This window comes from Lepidochelys kempii, chromosome 25 (assembly GCF_965140285.1).
Source record: "Lepidochelys kempii isolate rLepKem1 chromosome 25, rLepKem1.hap1, whole genome shotgun sequence".
NCBI lineage: Eukaryota > Metazoa > Chordata > Testudines > Cheloniidae > Lepidochelys > Lepidochelys kempii.
Genome location: NC_136404.1, coordinates 13,215,603 through 13,236,692, shown reverse-complemented (window position 1 = coordinate 13,236,692; position 21,090 = coordinate 13,215,603). Strand labels below are relative to the sequence as shown.

The 21,090-nt window shown below is 51.9% G+C and overlaps 1 protein-coding gene across 2 annotated transcripts; it reads right to left on the bottom strand.

The window, feature by feature from the left end:
* Positions 1-480: 480 nt before the first annotated feature.
* TLE5 (TLE family member 5, transcriptional modulator) lies at positions 481-20,269 on the bottom strand. 2 transcript variants are annotated; one of them, XM_073323710.2, is made up of 7 exons: positions 19,860-20,269; positions 17,363-17,460; positions 14,647-14,710; positions 11,774-11,818; positions 9,335-9,397; positions 2,862-2,936; positions 481-1,776 (listed from the first exon to the last, which is right to left on the bottom strand). In XM_073323710.2, exons 1-7 carry the CDS (start codon positions 19,884-19,886, stop codon positions 1,558-1,560), a joined length of 591 nt encoding a protein of 196 aa, XP_073179811.1. In that variant the 5' UTR covers positions 19,887-20,269; the 3' UTR covers positions 481-1,557. The 2 variants fall into 2 exon arrangements, with proteins under 2 accessions (XP_073179811.1, XP_073179810.1); XM_073323709.2 differs by having other exon boundaries at positions 481-1,779; positions 19,860-20,259.
* Between the last annotated feature and the right edge of the window lie 821 nt (positions 20,270-21,090).

The following is a 21,090-nucleotide window of genomic DNA, read 5'->3' as shown; positions in this document are numbered from 1 at the left end:
GCAGTGTGCGTAGGATCAGGGCCTTGGGCGTGTTCTTCGCCCACTGCTCAGAGCACCCGGCAAAGGCAGCACCGTCCAGTGAATACAGCACTGAGCAGGAGTCCGGGTTTTATTGCCAGCTCTGCTGCTGACCTGCGGGGTGAGTCACCTCCTCTCTCTGTGCCTTGTTTCCCCCTCCCATCCTCCCTCTCTGGTCTATGTAAGTCTAAGCTCTCTGGGACAGGCCCTGCCTCTCACTAGGTGCTGGGTGCTGTACAGACCCAGCAGGGCAGTGATCTCAGTTGACTCAGCCATAATAGGAAGACCCACCCCCATTTTACAGATGGGGATACTGAGGCACGGAGCAGGGCCGTTCAAGGCCACACAACCAGTCAGGCAAAGAACCCAGGTCCTGTGCTTCTGCCCCAGGGGGTAGAACAGAACCCACCCTCTCCCCTTCTCTTTACCAAAGGCCCAGAGAGCAGCAGCTGACTCGCGGGGTTAACCAACCTTCTTATTTCTTTATTTGAAAGGCACAGCTAGTAACATCCTCAATACAGCATCTTCAGTTCCTCTTAGTATAGGTCGAGTGATTAAACACAAAAAGCAAAACAAGATTTCTCTCTAAAGGACTATATACAAACACGAGATTCTTTTTTTTTTTTTTAAACTCCATTTTGTGTTTTTTTTTTTTTAAAAGAAAGACACGCTAGCGCACTGAAATAGAAACAGAGAAAGCTGCAGTATCCTTTTTCAAACAGTGGGGGGGCAGGGAAGTGTGGGGTGGGGGGAGGTTCTAATCTGGTCTGATTTCTCCCCTCCCTTCCTCCCACCATCACAGACAGCCAGGTCCAAGGCTGAGGAGGGCCAGCGGGCGGGGGGGCTCCAGCCACAAGTGGAGAAGCAGCGCGAAGAGAAACACCTGGCGCCTGGGGGCGCTGGACTAGTACTGTGCTCCCAGGACGGGTTAAACAGGGATACATGCAGGGCAGCAAGGTGCAAAGCGGGCATTAGTGTAGGTGGGGTGCCGAGAGAGAACCGGTCCAGAACCAGCGAGACGCAATCGAAACCTACAGAGGTGGGGGCGTGGAGGGGCAGGGAGGACTGGGATGGAGAACGGGTCTGTATCTTTAAATACGCACCGGGGAGGGGCGGCGGGGGGAGAAAAGAGGCAGAACGGTACCACTGGGCTTGCATGCAGTACCCAGAGTCCAGACACAGCTGGGCCCATCTGCCCAGCCCGGGGTCAGATCAACCTACTGCGGGCCAAGAGCTGGGGACAGCAGTGCTCGGCCCGAGCCCAGGCCAGCGAGGGATCTGGGGGGCTGGCGGAGAGTGGAATTTAACAGCCCCGCGTTCGTAGCCGTGGTGTTTGTTGCTGCCTCATTTCTACTCCGTTCTCAAGGGAGATGGAGGCTCGGATTCCCACTCCCCCCCCATCCCGGGCATGGGGGGGGGGGCACCGCATGGGTTGTGTGCCTGGTGGGCTGCCACCGTACAGACTACTGCAGTTCTGCGGAGTGTTGACCAGAGCGATACTGCATCTTTTACTGAACCCCTCCCCCCCAACCCCTCACTTTAATCCGACTTCTCCCCGTCGTCATCTTGGTGGGTGTCCCCGTCGTGACCGTTCTTGTCCTCCTTGGAGAGGTGAGCTTGGGAGCCCAGGGCGGAGAGCGAGAGGAGCCCAGTGCCGGCACTGACAGCCGGGAGGGAAGGGGGCTGGAGGCCCACGGGCAGCGGAGTCAGGGGGAGAGCCAGAGCCTGGAGCTGCGAGAGCTGGTGAGCCTGAAGCTGCTGCTGTAGAGAATGATGGACAGACAGACAACGGGAGAGGGTCATGTGTCGTTTGGGAAGCGGGCAGCCCCACTCCCGCTAAGGGCCCCTCTCCGCTGGGGAAGCTGCTGCCTCTGGGTACCCCAGCTGCAAAAGGCTTCATCTCAAAATGCCATCTTGGCCAACAGCTGGGACTGAACCAGCGACCTCCAGCACTAAAAGCGTAGGCCGCTCAAGCTTGAGCTGAAGAGTCTGGGCTCTGTAGGGCCCTGTAACAGACTCGCCCCCCAATGTGGATCAGGCACAGAGGAGGACCTGTAACCTTCCCCTCCCCCATGAGTTACACTCATGACTGAGCTGTGTCCAGACCAGGCTACAGCTTTAGGCTCAGCCATGTTCCGGGCCCTGGGGGTGCTTGGAGCCAAACCTGCTGCGCGAGCCCTGCCTTATGCTTTGACCCTGTGCGGGAGCAAGGTCACTGGGCTGCGACCAGGCTCTAGCCCTGTTCCTGCGCTGCACGGATGGAGCCGAGCCAGACGGACCCCCGCAGCCCTGTCTAGACGCTCACATCACCGGTACTCGAACGCAGCTCGGCTGCTGATGGCTGAGTGAGCGCAGAACACAGCCTAGCCCGAGGCAGCCCAGTTGGGCTCTTATCACATGCTCTTGCTGGGCCAGGCCAGCCTGATGCAACTTCTACAACCCAGCCTGGCCAGGGCAGAGCTGCAACCAGCTGGCTTAAGCGAGGTCAAATGCTCTGCAGAGGGCACGTGTGCATGGATCAGTGTACGATATGGTGAGTGGTGCTTGGGGGGCATCAGAGGCAGCTGCTGGCAACAACGATGTGCCAACAGCCTGCGTCGGTTTGGGTGGGGTGGGGGGCAAAGGCCAAGGGGACAGGGCTCAGAGCCCCACCAGTTCCCCTGCAGAAGAGCTACAACCCTCTCCACTGTGGCCCCACCCTGTGGCATGCCAGGGCCTGTCTGATTTAAAGAATTCAGGCTGGCGTCACTTGGTTCCTGCCCCGGGTTTAGCCAAAGGGATCTGAGGCTGGCGTTCATGCTCTCCCCCCTCCCCACAGCCGCTCCTAACCGCGCATCACGTACACGGATGATGGAATTCAGCTCTGGTGCGGTCACTTGCTTGGCTCGTTCAATGGCTCCCAGGACCTGCTGTTGGTGCTGGGGGGGGGTAGAGAAGGGAGGGGGGGAAACAAGACAGCTTTTGAGTCATTTAAAATCACTGTGCGTTACTCAACACGGCTGGGTCTAGCCCAGGCCAGTGACCCCTCGGTTCTCCCAGCAGGTTGCACTGCCAGGCAGGTTAAACGCATCCCGACCTGGGTTAATTCCGGTCCTAGGAGAGGCTCAGGTGAGGAGGGAGATTGTAAAAGGGCCTGATCCTGCAATGCTCCCTGCGTATGAATGGCAGGAGAGATGTTCCCCCGAGCATGCGCTGCAGGATCCGGCCCCATGTACATATGCCGCTGATGGGTAGCAAGCCAAGAGATTTTGCTTGCAGGAGCTGAGCACCTTCTGCTTGTTCCCGACCTGAAGCCCCTGCCCCTCTCTGGATTTACTTGTAGCTGCACATGTGAATTCTGAACCCGGGAAAGGTGCCCCCTCACCAGCCCTGGCAATGTCCGGCCTTCACCTGCAGAACAGACATCACCGGCAGGGCAAGATTTCCCCCCTTCTGCCCCACCTGGATGACTCACACCCTGACTGTGAGAGTCTGTTCAGTCCTCTTCCTACATGCCACGGCTGCCCGCTCTTGTGTGCCACCCCTCCCCGCCTGCTGCACCAGACGAATTGCCCAGGGGAGATACACAGCAGGGGAGTGGGCAAACCAGAGAGCCCCCAGTGGGACAAGGGGGGACTAACTGGCACCTTCAATGGCTGGGGCGCAGATAGAGCAGGCTAGCCTCCAGCCCTAGATGTAACAGTCCCTCCAGATCAAGGGGGAGAGAGACTGGCAAAGCTGGGAGCAGTAGAGGGGAAAAGGGAGGCCACATGGCAGAACAGCCACATGGCCTACTGTCCAGCCCCCTACAGACTCCGGAGAAAGAGAGGCCGGTTAAATGGCATAAGCCCAACACAAAGAGTTAAAAATCAAAGGATCACCCGACATCAAGGATCAGCCCCACGCTACGGAAAGGGAATCAAAGGGCAAAATGCTGCCACAGCACATGGGGCACAAGCTTGCACTGGGTCAGGAAGCTGCAAGTTTCCTGCTTCTTGGTGAGCAAGTTCCAGGTTCTCCATTCCAGTACAGATGCCGTCCCTGGAGGAAATGGAGGAGCGGAAGGAACGGGAAGCTTCCCCAAGCCTGAGCGCTTTAGCATTGGCTTCCCCTACAGAGCTACAAACCCAGTCATTATTATGGCTATTATTCACCCTACAGGGACACCTACACGTCCCAGCTCAAACCGGGGCCTTAGGGTGATAGATGTGAGAGAATCTCTGTTCCTAGGAGCTCACGAGCTAAACAGGCCGGTGTTATCCCCTCTTCACCAACGGGGAACCGAGGCACAGGGAGGTAAAGCTCAAGAAGTCTGTAGCAGACCCGAGAACAGAACCATGAGTTCCTGGATCCCAGTCCAGGGCCTTCACCGCAGGGCATTCCTCTCCATAACACAGCCACCAGCCCAGACTTTTCCAACAGAGTTATGCCTAGGCCAGGGGACTCCTGGGTTATGTTTCACAGCCAATGCAGGGCACCCCCTCAAAGGCCTGTATATTGTTTCAATCCTGTTTATGGCCTTGGGGGACATCTTCTGATGAGCACAGTTAGGGGCATGGGGCTCTCCACTCCCTCACCTTCCCACCACACATGGTGCCAGAGGATGCCTTGGACTAGTCATAAAAATGGCCACATTGGGTCAGATCAATGGTCCATCTAGCCCAGTAGCCTCTCTTCCAACAGTGGCCAGTGCCAGGTGCCTCAGAGGGAACTAACAGGACAGAGCAATTATCGAGTGAGCCATCCAGTCATCCAGTCCCAGCTTCTGGCAGTTGGAGGTTTAAGGACACCCAGATCATGGAGTTGTGTCCATGACCATCTCGGGATTGAGGGACCCATCCTCCATGAACTCATCTAGTTCCTTTTTGAACCAAGTTATTCTTTTGGCCTTCACAACATCCCCTGGTAATGAGTTCCACAGGTTAACTATGTGTTGTGTGAAGAAATACTTCCTTATCTTAACTTTACATCTGCTGCCTAGTTAATTTCATTGGTTGCCCCTGGTTCTTGTGTTATGTGAAGGGGTAAACAACACTTCCCCATTCACGATTTTATAGACCTCTATTACATCCCTTCTCAGTTGTCTCCACTGCCCCAACCTCAAACTCCCGTACCAGCACATGGCTCGGTAGGGTAGATCGATTTAAACCAAAACAATTTAAAAATCACCAATTTTAATCATGATTTAGATCAGCAAGCAGTACCCTTGATTATAATAATCCATTTTAATCTTGTTTTGCATCTGTATTTTCTTGTTATTTTCCTAAAGAAAGGTGGATTCTCATCGGTTGGTAACAAATTGATTTGCAACTAAATATACCCTTTAGCCTAAATTAGGTGCTTCTTTTTGCCAACCAGGAAGATATACTGTATCTCTTCACATTTATTTAAGCAATTCTGTTAGAAGATGGTGAATGACTCATTTCTTATTTACTAGATGATTAATTTTTTAATTGTGGTGTGTCAAGCTCTTCCACTTGGGTGGAAATACAAAATTAAAAAAGCTCAACAACATTTTAAAAATTGTTAGTTAAATAAAACTACATTAAATGGGCAGGATATGAGAGGAAAAAATTAAGTTTAATCAAAACACGTTTTGCATTTAAAACTAACTGATTTATTAAACAAATGAAGTATTACCTGTAGTTAGTGAACTGAATTGATTGTTTCTGGTCACAGTGTCCTTCAAGATATTAGAACTAGCAGATCTCATCCTTTCATACCTCCTTTTTATACATAGATTAGAAAATGACGAAGGGGAAATATGATAGAGGTCTATAAAATTATGCATGGTGCGGAGAAAGTAACGTGTTATTTATCCTTTCACACAACAAGAGCCAGGGGCAACCAATGAAACTAATAGGCAGCAGACTTAAAATTAAGATAAGGAAGTATTTCCTTACACAACGCACAGTCAACCTGTGGAACTCATTGCCAGGGGATGTTGTGAAGGCCAACATTCCTGCTTTTTCCAACTCCCAATTGCTTTCTCAATTTTGAATGAGCTTGTCACCAAACTGAATAAGTTGAATAAACTAAAATGAAGAATACGTTCCCCCTGCACCTGCAAAAGAGGCTACGGCGGTCAAAAGCTGAGTTAGCACTTCAACAAATGCTGGTTAAAGGTACTTCGCTGGTGCCTGCTACCAGTTCAGTGGTTTGACTTTAAGACTTCAGGTGCAAATATGTACTGCTTAATACAATTTAAATTATTTTAACAGACTATAGTAAATTTAGGCCTTAACACTTGTCACAATGTCAAATTTAAATTTTAAATATTTAAATAAAAAAAATCCAGTTTCTTTGATTAAAGAAATGGATTTTTATTCACCCTGGATCCCCAGTACAGCTGGACTCTGCCACCTGGGGGCCCATGCATCCCCCCCATCCCATTTCCAATGCAAGAAAGGCCTCTGCACCACCAAAGAAGTGTCAGGATTTGCTCCAACTGGACTCTGGTCCCTGTGCAGCACCAGGTCGAGTTTTACCCTTTAGTTGGACCATGCAGCGAACTCCAGGCTGCTTGGAGGCCTCACAGCCCCCATGAAAAGCAGCAAGGAAGAAACACTGGTTAGTTTAAGCACCCACGTATTTGCTCCAGAGATCAAATGCTCCCTGCCCTGGAACATGACCTGGGCACAAATTCTGATGGCAGGCAGCTTCGAGAGCCACTGGGAAGGCCAGCACCAATGCTAGAAAAATTCAGAACAGGAACAGCAGCAGCTGTGTTCAGAAAAGGCACTATGGTAATTGGTCCATGGGGTAGCAATCGGAAAAAGTCTCTGAATATTATCTCCAGCAAGTAGATTCTTCTCAAGTTTGGCATAGGGGCAGGGTGAGAGCCATGCAGTAAGACAGAGAGTGTTTAGCTGTGGCTAAGCTGTTAAAGAGCTCTGACCTGCAAGTTCCTTAAATTCTCCCCCAATGGAGAACAAAGTAGCCCCCCACCCCTATGGCTAATTCCGACCACAATTCCATTGCACGTCACATCATTTAAGGAGACTTGTACTGCAAATGTAAACACGCCAAGATGACCAAGTCAAAATCAAATTGAGGTGTCAGGTTCTCCCCTAATGCCCTCCTCCCTCTCCAATTAATCAGTCTTTTTTTTTTTTTTAAAAGAGAGAGAGAGGCAGCAAGTACATTAATTATTGAAGCAAAGAAATTAAAATATTAAGGAACAGCCACATGGAGGTGTTTTGTTTTGTTTTTTTTAAATACACACTCCGTCCTTCTAATAAGCTGCCCGCATGCCCCAACCATAGTTCACAGAAACAGCCGATGACTCTAATCTTGGGAAATTCATGGAGCGAGAACAGAGGCCATCTTCGTCTGCGGATGCTCCACAAAGGACAGGATATTTTAGCCATAACATGTAGAAAGGGGGAGAACACTCAAGGGCTACTTTAAATGTTTCAGGCCAGAGTTTCAGAACGGTCAGCTCTAGGGCTGTTGAGGAATTGCAGTTAACTCATGCGATTAACTCAAAAAAATGAATCGCGATTAATCACAGGTTTAATTGCACTGGTAAACAATAGAAAACCAATTGAAATTTATTAAATATTGTGGACGTTTTCCTACATTTTCATATACATTGTATTTTGCGTTGTAATAAAAATAATATACATTTTGATTTCAATTACTATTTTTGTTTATCATTTTTACAGTGCAAATATTTGTATTTTTCAGTTCACCTCATACAAGTACTGTAGTGCAATCTCTGTCATGAAAGTGCAACTTGCAAATATAGATTTTTTGTGTTACTTAACTGCACTCAAACAAAACATAAAACTTCAGAGCCTACAAGTCCACTCAGTCCTACTTCTTGTTCAGCCAATCGCTCAGACAAACAAGTTTGTTTACATTTACGGGAGATAATGCTGCCCGTTTCTCATTTACGTCACCAGAAAGTGAGAATAGGCATTCGCATGGCACTTTTGTAGCCGGTATTGCAAGGTATTTACTTGCCAGATGTGCTAAACATTCGTATGCCCCTTCCATGCTTCAGCCACCATTCCAGAGGACATGCTTCTATGCTGATGACACTTGTTAAAAAAAAATAATGCGGTAATTAAATTTGTGACTGAACTCCTTGGGGGAGAATTGTGTGTCCCCTGCTCTGTTTTACCCGCATTCTGCCATATACTTCATGTTACAGCAGTCTCGGATGATGACCCAGCCCATGTTCGTTTTAAGAACACTTCCACTGCAGATTTGACAAAACGCAAAGAAGGTACCAATGTGAGATTTCTAAAGATCGCTACCACACTCGACCCAAGGTTTAAGAATCTGAAGAAGTGCCTTCCAGAATCTGAGAGGGACGGGGTGTGGCGCATGCTTTCAGAAATCTTAAAAGATCAACACTCCAATGTGGAAACTACAGAACCCGAGCCACCGAAAAAGAAAATCCACCTTCTGCTGGTGGCATCTGACTCAGATAATGAAAATGAACATGTGTCAGTCCGCTATGCTTTGGACTGTTATCGAGCAGAATCCGGCATCAGCATGAACGCATGTCCCCTGGATGGTTGCTGAAGCATGAAGGGACATATGATTCTTTAGCGCATCTGGCACGTAAATATCTTGCGACGCCGGCTACAACAGTGTCACGAGAACACCCATTCTCACTTTCAAGTGACATTGTAAACAAAAAGCAGGTAGCGTTATCTCCTGAAAATGTAAACAAACTTGTCTGGCTGAGCGATTGGCTGAACAAGAAGTTGGACTGAGTGAACTTGCAGGCTCTAAAATCTTACATTGTTTATTTTGAATGCAGTTTTTTGTGTACATAGTTGTTCATTTGTAAGTTCAACTTTCATGAGAAAGATAGCACTACAGTACCCGTATTAGAGGAATTGAAAAATACTATTTCTTTTGTTTTTTACAGTGCAAATACTTGCAAACAAAAATCAATATAAAGTGAGCACTGTACACTTTGTATTCTGTATTGTCACTGAAATCAGTACATTTGAAAATGTAGAAAACATCCAAAAATATTTAAATAAATGGTATTCTATTATTGTTTAATTGCACGGTTAATTTTTCTAATTGCTTGACAGCCCTAGTGAGCTCCAATGGAGGCATTAAAGCAAGTGATCACATCTTCCAGATTTGGTGCATCGGGTGCAGAGCTCTTTGGAAACAACCTGGGCCTGATCAGGAGGGCTGAGCGCTTGAAATTATCTGACCACACCTGCCCAAATCGGTGGGGTGGCCCCACAATGCCCACTGAACTCAAGAGGGACCTGAAGGCACTTGGCAACTGGCAGGATCAGGCTCTTCTAAGCAGTGTTTTTAAAGTCCCCACTGCCCGCGATTCACAGTGTAAAAAGGTTACCTCTTGAGACAGGTAGGGCAAGACTTGAGCGCAAATCCCATTTAACCGCTTGACAATTTCAGCCTGGAATTAAAAACAAAAAAGGTCAGAAGAAATTGGTACACTCCCTGCAGATTATCTGCCCTGATCAAGGTCTGTTCACCTGAGCAGCCCCCCAACCCCCAACCTCCCTGCCTCCTAGCAGGAGCCACCCAGACTCATTTAGAAAAAAAAATAAATCCACTCCAGACCCTTGCAAAACGAAATCCTGCTGATCCCACCAACTGAGTTTTCAATATTCTCCCTTCCCTCTCAGGGACTCAAATATGCATTTAATAAAGAAAGCAGGGGCCTATAGGAAGGAAATTTATTAGAAACCAGACTGGGAAGTGCTGAATTATGTACAATGCTCAGATTCAGACAGACATTTGTTTCACTGTTGCTCTCACTTCCAAGAGGGAGAGGCGGTGGTGAAATCAGTTGTAGGTCTCCTTGGAATCATCTCACCCCCTCCCACAAATTATTCTTTTTTTTAAATTCTATAAATCTTGAGAGTTTGCACCAGGAACGTTCTCCCAGCAGCTGAGCTAGCAAGTGGGAGACTTGGTTAATAACAACCAATAGGCCCAGGGAGAGACAAAGGCCGATACTTAATAAGGGCAAAAAGAAAAAAACCACAGCAGAGATCAGATAAAACAACAGTGTCAGTTGGTTCCCATGGGGTTTACTAAAGAGACTCTAAACGTTTTTTTAACACTTCTCCTGGGGAATGAGCAAAGCTGTTCATAAAAAAATATATATATATAAAAATAAAGGACGGATTCCAACTGAAGGGAGAGGAATACAGGGCCAGGTTGATGTTGCAGACAGGCACCTAATGGGCTTTACAGAAGCCATGAAGCAGGTTGGGGACCTAACATGAAAAGCTAGAGAGGATTCAGAGAAGAGCCAGGAGAGAGATTAAAGGATTGGGAAACATGCCTGGTAGCGTCAGACTCAAGGAACTTATCAAAGAGAAGGTTAAGGGGTGACTTGATCACAGCTGAAGCACTTGCACGGGAAAGAGATGTTTGATAAAAACCGAGGGCTCTTCACACTAGCAGAGGTCTGACAAGGTCCAGTGGCTGGAAGTTGACGCTAGACAAATTCAGACTAGAAACAAGGTGCAGACAGAACCCAGTTTTTGGTTTTATTTAAATAGCCGTGGAACGAGGAAATCCATATGTATAGGGACTGGTGATTTTTTTGAGTGCCCAACGTGAGACAACAGAAGGGGCCGGGTATTTCCTTAGGAGTGGGGGCTCATTGCTTTTTGAAAATCAGGCCTCCAGAAAGCACTGAAAACAGCTGGGGTCTACAAACTGTGCTTCATGTCCCCTACTCGGGCCTGCCAAATTCTGCAGCATCTTCCATCCAGAGCAGGGGTTGCCCTTTAACTAGAAACATTTAATTTTGGATTGGTGCTGGGGCCTGGGTCAGCAGCAGGGGTTTGAAGTTACCCAGAGGCCCACAGAAGAGACCGAATTTTACCAGCCCCCACGCCAAAGAGAGATTTAAAAGGTGCATAAAATCTGCAGCCTCCCAGATTCTCCCCATCAAAGAGACTCCCCGTCTGCCAGCAGCTTGCCCGTCCCTGGGGCTGTTATACAACAGTGGACCACAAGCATTTTCTACGGCCTGGGAACACTTAAAAAAACAAAACCAAAAACCAAAAAAAAAAAACCCATACAGCACAAGTCCTCGTGAATCACAGGCTAATTGTTTTCAAAGACTCTTTAAAAGATTCTTCCTGCTTCCCCTGCCTTTTCAGTGGAACACGTGACAGGGAGGAAGCAGCAGCTGCTAAGGAGATCAGCAAGTCCAAACAAGATTTCCGGGGGTTATGAACTAGGCCCGGCTCTGTGTCGTACTGAGCATTCCAACAGCTCTCCGGAGGGGAGGCTGCTCAGTCTGGCATCACACCCTTCAGGGGCCCTACCTCTGATCTGTGCCTGTCTATGGACCACTGTGCCTCCCCAATCCCCTGGAGATGCCCACCTCATTCCGGTCCTGCACCTTCTCCACCGGAGCCGAACATCTGACAGGACATGCAGAGCATGGAGTGTCCCATCCCCCCCCCCCACCCCCAGTCTCCCCTCTCCAACTGGACTCTAGCCCCAAATCCATGGCCATCTGCCATGGAAATATAATGACCAGCAAGCATCGAGGCAAGCGTGCGTCTGTGCAGGGGAGCCCAAGGAAATGAATCCATCATGAAAGCAGCTCAAATCTTACAGCCTAGAGAAGCTTCATGGCTTTTTGATGACTCCCAAAATGAAATTAAGCCAGCAGAGGCGGGGTGGGGCAGGTCAGAGAGGTTCAGTGAAGAAAGTAACTAACTTCTTAGAAAGCCCAACCTCCTCCCACCCCACCCCACCCCGGCAGCTGCAGAAAGCGCCCAGAGAGAGAAGCTTGTCTCACCTGTTTGTGCATTTCGATATTGAGCCCGTAGGACATCTCGTAATACTGCAGGGGGGAGAGGAAAGAGAAACAGCAACAACTCAAGACTCCACGTGCAACGAGCGTCACAAACAATCAAACCGTTTATAACGAAGTTGCAAAGGAGCCGGATTGGAGTCACTGAACGGGTGGGGGGAGGGGGGATAGCTCAGTGGCGTGAGCATTGGCCTGCTAAACCCAGGGTTGTGAGTTCAATCCTTGAGGGGTCCATTTGGGATCTGGGGCAAATATTGGGGATTGGTCCTGCTTTGAGCAGGGGGTTGGACTAGATGACCTCCTGAGGTCCCTTCCAACTCTGATATTCTATGAACATAGTGTCAGAGGAAGGTGAAAGAAACCCTGCAGTAAGTAGTTCCAGGAGTACGGGTCAGGAGGGGAATTAATCTCCCCATTAGAGGCTGATTTATGCCCTGGAGCATGAGGGTTTCACATCCTTTTCTGCACACTTGGGGTGAAATCCTGGTTCCACTGGTATCAAAGGAAAAAGCTTCTGTCTACTTCAACGAGGCCAGTGCTGCATCTCTGGGGTGTTCTCGTGTTCACTGCATAGCGCCGTTTGGATCCGCTTATTGCTTCATTCCGATTAATGTCAATGCTCCCGTGCGAGGATTTTCTTCTCTTCGTTTTTAAAGCCGACCAGGGAACAGGGGCCCTCGCTAATTGCGATTCAAAGTTTCATGACCACAGCAGCCAACAAATTCAGAAATAAAACCCTTCTGTTCGCTCCCCGCTAGCGGGCTACTGGCTACGATGGACAGAGGGCAACAGCTGTCTGCAGGGGGCACGTGGGATTAAACTGAATGATTTACTTAGGTGGGCAGCTTTTGGGAGGCAGGGACTGGTTTTCTGTTCTGTGCCTGTACAGCACCGGGCACAATGGGGTTCCGGTCCCAGATTGGGGCTCCCAGGCACTACCTAATAAATGGCAGGAATTCTCTCGCTCCCAGCCCCACCAATTGGCAGAAGGTGAGAATTGCTGGTACTCACTAGCTCATGAAAAGAATTTCATCCTTCCACATTGTCCCAAGCCCCTATCCTCCGCCACCTCTGGTTCAAAGCACGTATCAATGAGAGCTGGGGCTGCCAAAACTTCCCCATCCCTGTCCAAAAAACAGCTCTAGCACCCCTATCAGCCAACTTCCCCTGTTCGTGTAGCAACCAAGGCCTGGGATTGAGGCAGGGGGATGTATACAGAGTAGGACTGCCCTTTTTATTTCTGCTTTTAAATCCGTAACTCCTCCCAGAAGAAATTCTGCATTCATTCCTGCCTCTTGTCTCTACATTCCAGGGCAAGTGCAGCAGCTGTCTGCCTGGCTCTGGTTCATCTTTATGGACAGCGCTAAGAACTTCCATCAAGTCCTTGAGCCGAGCATGTCAGCCCAAGCCTCATCATCAGCTGCAGACTCTGTCCTTCCAGCCCCTCCCCACCTGTGGCCGGGAGTTAAAGGTGCGTGTTTAACTATACACGACGGCAACCCCCTGTCCAAAGATGGCACTACCGAGGGCTGAGTTTTGACCATGTCTGGGAGAAGAACAGCAGAACAGTGTTTCCCTAACGAATGCCAACGTCAAAGCGTGCATCAAGCAGCCAGTTCCCTGCCTGAGTCTCTGCTGTCCTTGCACCTTCACTCCAGCACCCACCGCTCTGACGTGGCAGCGTTTCACACCCACTCTGTGTTGGCGTAGATGACTGTACGAGGTAACGAAGGATCAAGCCTGGGGTCTAAGTTACGCCCAGCAGCTGTGCTACAAGTCAGCGTTGTCTGGCGTTTGCATCACAAAACCCACTTTTACGGCAGTTTCAAACGTTGCTAGTTTCCAATACACCGAGCTGAGGAGAACACTGTCTCGCCCTTGCCTTCCAGCCCTTCACCACCACTCGCAAGTCAAAGCCTCACTACTTCCTATCAGGTTGGGATGGGAAGTGACATCCCATTTTACTGACGCACTGAGAGGTCAGTAGCAGAGCCAGGAATCAAACCCTTGGATCTTGATGCCCAGGTCTGAGCGGGAACTGCTTGGCCGTGCTTCCTCCCATCAGCCTGTCAGCTGGGGGTTTCCCCAGCCCTCCTTTGATTTCACTCCACTTCCATCTTCCCTAGCACGTAACACCTCTGCTTCTCCAGTGGCTGGCTGGCCCCAAGTTCTCCTGCCTGTTGCTTACAGAACACGGATATCCCTTTCCCAGGACTGGCAACTCCCTGCCATGTCTCATGATGCCCCTGCCAACACTGCCCTGAGAACCTTCAGGTCTCCCCCAAAATACCTCTGGGTCAGTTTTTAATGACCCTTCTCGCTGTGGTATCTGAGTGCCTGGAGACCATGTTCGGCTCCCTGCTGGAAAATGGCATGTGACATGCGCGTTTCCCTTACTCTGTTGTCTTGTCTATTTTGTTCGTTAAGCTCTCTAGGACACGGACTATCTGTACAGCGCCCGGCACAACGGCAGCCTACTCTCTGCTGGCCCCATAACAATCTGACTTATTTCCTTACAAATCCAGCTTTCTAACTTCTCCTCTCTTTGGGGCCCATCAAATCTGTATTTGTAGTTTAGCGGTTCTCAACCATTCTTCTAACACATCTGCCCTAAATTTCCCCTCCCACCTCGCCGGGGACCCCACCCTCACGTGGCAACACAACAGAGGCAGGAAGATGGTGACATCTGCTGGTCACCCACCAAGTGGATAAGCCGCGTTCCAGTTACTTTGATGGGGGGAGGGGAGGGGAGTCGTGTATTGGGCAGATCTGAGAGTTAGAGTTCTGTTTAACCGTGTCCCACTGGGTACGCCCCTCGCCTCTGCCCCACGCCCTCCGCTACTGGAGAGGAGCCTTACCATGACATAGTGACGTTGCATCTCTGATTTCTCGCTGGCCAGCTTGTCACATTCCAACTTCAAGCTGAAAGAGCGAAAACAGACAGCGGCTCAGAGAGCATGGCTAGAGATCACAATGGCTTTGGGGGAGCTACAAGTCTCAGCTCGTGAACAGTTGTTTCCTGTATGTTTGTACAGCACCTAGTGCAATGGGCCCCCCGGAACACGACAGCAATCGAGAGGTTATAAAGAAGACTAAGCTCTTTGGGATACAGACTGTCTTTGTGTTGTGTCTACAAATAATTAAAGAGATCCTCTAACAGCATTAGACTGCCCAGTGACGAGAAGGGCTTACACTCCTTGGATCCACTCCTGCAGCCCTTACTTAGGTGAGTTAAGTCACAGGTGTCAGGAAGGATTGAAGCATGGATCTGTTTCCAGAAATTATCACATGGGCTATCGGGACAGGATTACACACACTCTCCCAAAAGATTCTGGGTGCATTATGGGAAAGTAACAATTACCTGACTAGTTTCCTGACAATGCAGACACTCAAAAAACAAAGCCAAACCAGCATCTTCTATTATTTAATGTATTTAAATTTAATAAAGCAGGTGATTTCCACGGCTAGAATTTCAGCATGTGCCATGGTTTTGTATTTCAAACGAGGAACAACTTTACCTTTACCTGCCCAGAACCTATTTCTTCCCAGCAGATTAGGTCTCGCAAATGTCTCCCACTGAAAGACCTACAGTCTACTGCAGCTGTATTTCTGGCACTTGCATACACCATATATGGCTCTTCTGAAGGCAGAGGTGTTCTGGGAAATCAGTCGTTTCTGAATAGCGACTTCTGCCCACCACAGACTTCTGTTGTAATACTTTTGGCATGACGGAAGAACCCAATGCACAGCTACAGACTAGGGACCGAATGGCTAGGCAGCTGTTCTGCGGAAAAGGACCTAGGGGTGACAGTGGATGAGAAGCTGGATAGGAGTCAGCAGTGTGCCCTTGTTGCCAAGAAGGCCAATCGCATTTTGGGATGTATAAGTAGGGGCATAGCGAGCAGATCGAGGGACGTGATCGTCCCCCTCTATTTGACATTGGTGAGGCCTCATCTGGAGTACTGTGTCCAGTTTTGGGCCCCACACTACAAGAAGGATGTGGAGAAATTGGAAAGAGTCCAGCGAAGGGCAACAAAAATGATTAGGGGTCTGGAACACATGACTTATGAGGAGAGGCTGAGGGAACTGGGATTGTTTAGTCTGCAGAAGAGAAGAATGAGGAGGGGGATTTGATAGCTGCTTTCAACTACCTGAGAGGTGGTTCCAGAGAGGATGGTTCTAGACTATTCTCAGTGGTAGAAGAGGACAGGACAAGGAGTAATGGTCTCAAGTTGCAGTGGGGGAGGTTTAGGTTGGATATTAGGAAAAACTTTTTCACTAGGAGGGTGGTGAAACACTGGAATGCGTTACCTAGGGAGGTGGTGGAATCTCCTTCCTTAGAAGTTTTTAAGGTCAGGCTTGACAAAGCCCTGGCTGGGATGATTTAATTGGGGATGGGTGCTGCTTTTGAGCAAGGGGTTGGACTAGATGACCTCCTGAGGTCCCTTCCAACCCTGATATTCTATGATTCTATGAACTTGCACTCCTACTGTTCAGCAGAAGCCTGACTGGGATGCAAGGCACATGGGAAAATCATAGCCGTGCTAGATGTACAAGCTAACAGCCATGAAAAGTCATATCCATAAGGGCACAAAATGGACAGATCCTAATGGCAGATTCGATAATTAAAGAGGATACCATCAGGTTGATTTAGCCCCCACATTTTAGGTGTTGTTACAATAAAAGCCAAATCTTAAGATCCTTAGAAACATTTCTTTGAAAAATTTGAAATTCTTTAATTTAAACATTCCTCTGCAGCGGTGGCAACCGAAACATTGCCGCCACGGGCTAGTGCATGGGAGTTAGAAGGCAAAACTGATTAGAAACTCCCAACCAGAGTGCAACTGGCTAGTCCATCGTCCTCGTCATAGATGAGCAAAGGACAAACCAACAGCACTGCTGCTCAAGGGAAAATTTTAAAGCATTCAGCTTTCATTATCTACAGGGTTATAACACTGCATGATTATTCTTTTTCCACAACCTGCTGCCATTTTAGCCATGGCCAATCCTTCCTCTAATGCGCTCAATTACATTTCAAGTCTGGCCACTGGGAAGGAAGTCCTCCTCCAAAGCACATTGCTCGGGTCTCTTTCTCCTCCCTCTGGGATCACCTGTTAGGATCAGTTCTATTTCCCTGGCAACTGCAGTGCTATACTAGGGGGAAGGCTGAGAGAAACTGCTCTGGTTCTTCCAACCGTCTATCATCACGTAGCGATCGAGCAAATCAGCCTCTGGACAATCCTTCCCGGCCTGGAGAGCCCTTTTTTAATTTTTAAAGCGTCACACCAGAAGAGAACGAGTGACAGGCCCTGGGGACCCACCTGCGAAAGCATCATTTATCACCGCCATCTCTGGCTAGATACCAAGAGCGTCACGTATTAGGAGAGCAGCCGCTACGGCTCACCGGGAGGAGGGGTGTCACCAAGACAACACCGCACTTTGGCCTGGGCACTGGAAAACATCCCCGCTGGCTCCCAGCAGTCCTTAGGCACCGAGAGCCGGACCAGGCGCAGAAGGGCTGGAGGACACTGTCGCCCGCCAGGCTGTGGCTAGCCGCAGGGTACTCAGGCTCACCTGTGATACTGAGCCTGCAGGAGCTGGAATTCGTCCTTAATCCGGTCACAGGAATCGGAGGTTGTGAACTTCAGCTGCTGTGGCAGGTGAGACGAGCCCTTTAACGACACAGAACAGAGCGCCTGGCAATGTGGCAGGAGGGAAAGCAATGCCCCGACCAGCCCTTGCCCCTCCAGCACAGCTGCCCTCACGCCCCACGGATGAGGGTCAGCACTGGGCAGTCACCCCCTGCTTCCAGGCCCCTAGCAATGACTGCAAGAACAGCACTGGAGCACTTTTGCTCCAAGGAGCTGGAATTAATTCATAGGCTGGACGAAGCCCTGGCTGGGATGATTTAGTTGGGGATTGGTCCTGCTTTGAGCAGGGGGTTGGAGTAGATGACCTCCTGAGGTCCCTTCCAACCCCGATATTCTATGAGTCTATGAATTAAGCAGCACTCCACCCCTGGGAGACACCTATTACCCCCATCTCTCAGATAGGGAATGCAGGCCCAGAAAGATGACATGACTTGCCCAAGGTCACGTAGCCCTGGCACTGCCCTGCTGTCTACAGCACTTAGCAGAGGGCCAGATATCTCACCGACTCCCAATCTTTAATGCGTTTATCCCCACGGCACCCCTGTGAGGGAGAGCAGGGCTCATCATCTCCATTTTACAGATGGGAAACTGAGGCACAAACAGGCTAGCATCCTAACCGCTAAGCCCCGCTTTCACCTCGCTGATCACCATTCCCAGGGCCTTTGCCACAACGCCTCCTTTAATAACAGGAACCAGGGCACCTCTTCAACCAGGAAGCACCCCACTCGAGAAATCCGACACAGAATTTTACAAGGAGAATTGACAAGGGTGGAGGTGGGTTTATGACACCCTCCTCCCCCACCCCCGATCTTCCAGCCTAGTTTGTTTTAAGGCAACACTCCTACATGGCTCTAAATAGACGTGGGTATTAAAAAGTGGAGGAAGAACAAACATTTATTCTTTTCTGTCAGGATAATCATGGGCTCAAGCCCCCACTGCAGTAAGGGGGGAGGAGAAGAGAAATATTCCAGTGAGCACATTTCCCCCTCCCAAAAAAAAAAACAACAAAAAAACAGAGGGAGCAAAGCAACCAGCTTTATGGAAAGGAAAAAAGCTACTCAGGTAAATGTGCTGATTGACACACACACCCCAACACACCACACTCCCCCCAATACCCTCTGCACCCCTCCCACCACCATGTCCCAGCCACCATCCCCCCAAACACATCTAGTACCCCCAGCTCCTGCATCCCACCAGCCTGCCCCATCTAGCACTGAACCCCCAACTTGTCTCAATCAGCACCCCAAAATCTAGCACCCCTTCCACCAGCCTGCCCCAGCCAGCACCCAACCCCTACACTGCTGCACCCAGCACCCCCATATTCCAAGTAGAACCCCCAAGCATGCAACCCCACAGCAGACCACAACCCGTACCCCCAGCATTCGACCCCCCAACTTGTCCCACCCGGCACCTCCATATCCCTCCCAGCTTGCCCCACCACCCCACCCAATTACCCCACTGCACCCCAAAATATGCCAAACCACCCCCTCCTCACAGCAACACCCCCTTTCCCTGCTGCCAGGGGCTAGGCCCTTCAAGCACGAGGAGGCAGTGGCAGCTTCTCCCAACTGCACTTCCTGGGTCAAGGGGACCACCAGCCACCCACTTCCCCGCCGTGCCCTGCTGACCCCCCCATGCCACCCCCACCCTCTCACTTCCTAAGCCCCCTCCCTACACCCCACCTCCGCCAGGGCCTCTCAGCCACGAGCCACCCGGCCCAGCCCCTAAGCACATATCCCCAGCACCAGCTTCGCCTCCAGGCCCTCCCACTCCTACGCATCCCCTTACCCTCCGGGGCCCCCTGCATTTACCCCAGAGCCCCCCGCCCCACACACATACTCCTGTGCTCGGAGTCTCCCAGGCACCCCCCCTCCCACACCAGTGCACCCAGCTCCTCCACGCATTCCCCCCATGCACACTCCAGTGTGCCCAACCCCCCCCCCACGCATTCCCCTGCCCCCATGTGCACTCGGCTGCGCCCAGCCCCCCCCCCCCCGCGCACTCCGGTGCGCCCAGCCCCCCACCCCACGCATTCCCCGCCCCTCCCGCGCACTCCGGTGCGCCCAGCCCCCCACCCCACGCATTCCCCGCCCCCCCCGCGCACTCCGGGGCGCCCAGCCCACGCATTCCCCGCCCCCCCCCGCGCACTCCGGGGCGCCCAGCCCACGCATTCCCCGCCCCCCCCGCGCACTCCGGGGCGCCCAGCCCCCCACCCCACGCATTCCCCGCCCCCCCCGCGCACTCCGGGGCGCCCAGCCCCCCACCCCACGCACTCCCCGCCCCCCCCCCGCGCACTCCGGGGCGCCCACCCCACATTCCACTGCAGTGAACTCCCCCCCTACCCCACGCATTCCCCCCGCCCCCCCACGCACACTCGGGTGCCATCGGCCCCCCCCCACTCCCGCGCGCCCCCCCCTCACCGAGTGCCGGCTTTGCGGAAACATCATGTCAGGCTCGGCTCCGGCTGCTGCTGCTGCCTGGGCCGGGACCAGCCGCCGCCGCCGCCGCCTCCCGGGCACTGGGCCGCCCGCCGCCGCCTCCCGCGCTGCGCCTTTGTCCCCCCTCTGCGCAGCGCCCCAGCCCTGGCCGCCTCCCCCCCGCTGCGCTGCGCGGCGCGGCCCCGGCCCGGGGCTGCAGCTTCCCTCGGCGGCGGCGGCGGCGATTGTTTAATGGCGGCGGCGGGCTCCTGTCCTGCGGCTGATCAGCACCACCTGCTGCTGCTCCCTCGCCTGCTGCATCGCCCGCCCTGCCCGGAGCCCGGCGCTGGGGGGGGGTGCGCGCCGCGCCGCGCCGCGCCGCGCAGGCAGCCTCCCCTGGAGCCCACTCGCTGCCGCAGCTCGCCGGGCTGCGCTCCCTCGGCCCGGCCTCGCACCGCCCCCGCGCCCGCCCCCGCCGCGGCCTGAGCCGGGGCCCGGGCCATCCGCCAGCGCCGGGGCTGGTGGTGACCGCCTCCCCGGGGCCCCCGGTGCAAGCCACTCCCGCCCCTCTCCCCAGGCTGGGGAGCGGCGCCTCCACCCTGGGTCACTTGGCCTTCGCCTCCCTTCCCTGGGCTGCCCTTCAGCGCAGCTCCCTGCCCTCCTGCGTCTTCCTCCCCCCCAGGAGGGATGGGAAGGCCGCCCTTTGGGTGGTCGTGGCAGCCTCTCCTGTGCCCAGCATAATCCACTCCCGCCCCTCTCCCCAGGCTGGGGAGCGGCGCCTCCACCCTGGGTCACTTGGCCTTCGCCTCCCTTGCCCGGGCTGCCCTTCAGTGAAGCTCCCCGCTCAGGTTGACCTCGAATGCATCTTCCTCCCCCAGGACTCTGTTTAATGCAGGCTGTAAGATCCTTGGGGCAGGGATCCTCTTTTTGTTCCCTGTTTGGCCACACAGCCCAGCACAATGGGGTTTGGGCCTCTAGGCCCTACTGGAATACAAATCAATCACCATCATCATCCTCTCCGTCACTAGACTGTGTTTTCTTCCCAGGCCGGGTCTCTCCTCCTGTGCTGTGCTGAATGCAACTCCCCTTCAAAATGTCTCCTTCCCTGCCCTGCAAGCTGGGAGCTGGAGAAGTTACCTGAGAGTCCCCAAAGGCACTGACCGTTTCCGTGCAGTTCATCGAATTGGGTTTCTTCAGACTGAACCCAGCCAATTAAACCTAGCCATGCAGCAGG

Bases quoted from the DNA above. Each gene is read 5' to 3' on its own strand.
- TLE5 (XM_073323709.2), bottom strand. From the start codon at position 19,886: ATGATGTTTCCGCAAAGCCGGCACTCG. The intron at 17,461-19,859 runs GTGAGGGGGGGG...GTGTCGTTAAAG, and splicing joins TTCCGCAAAGCCGGCACTCG to GGCTCGTCTCACCTGCCACA. The intron at 1,780-2,861 runs GTACGTGATGCG...CATTCTCTACAG, and splicing joins AGCTGAATTCCATCATCCGT to CAGCAGCTTCAGGCTCACCA.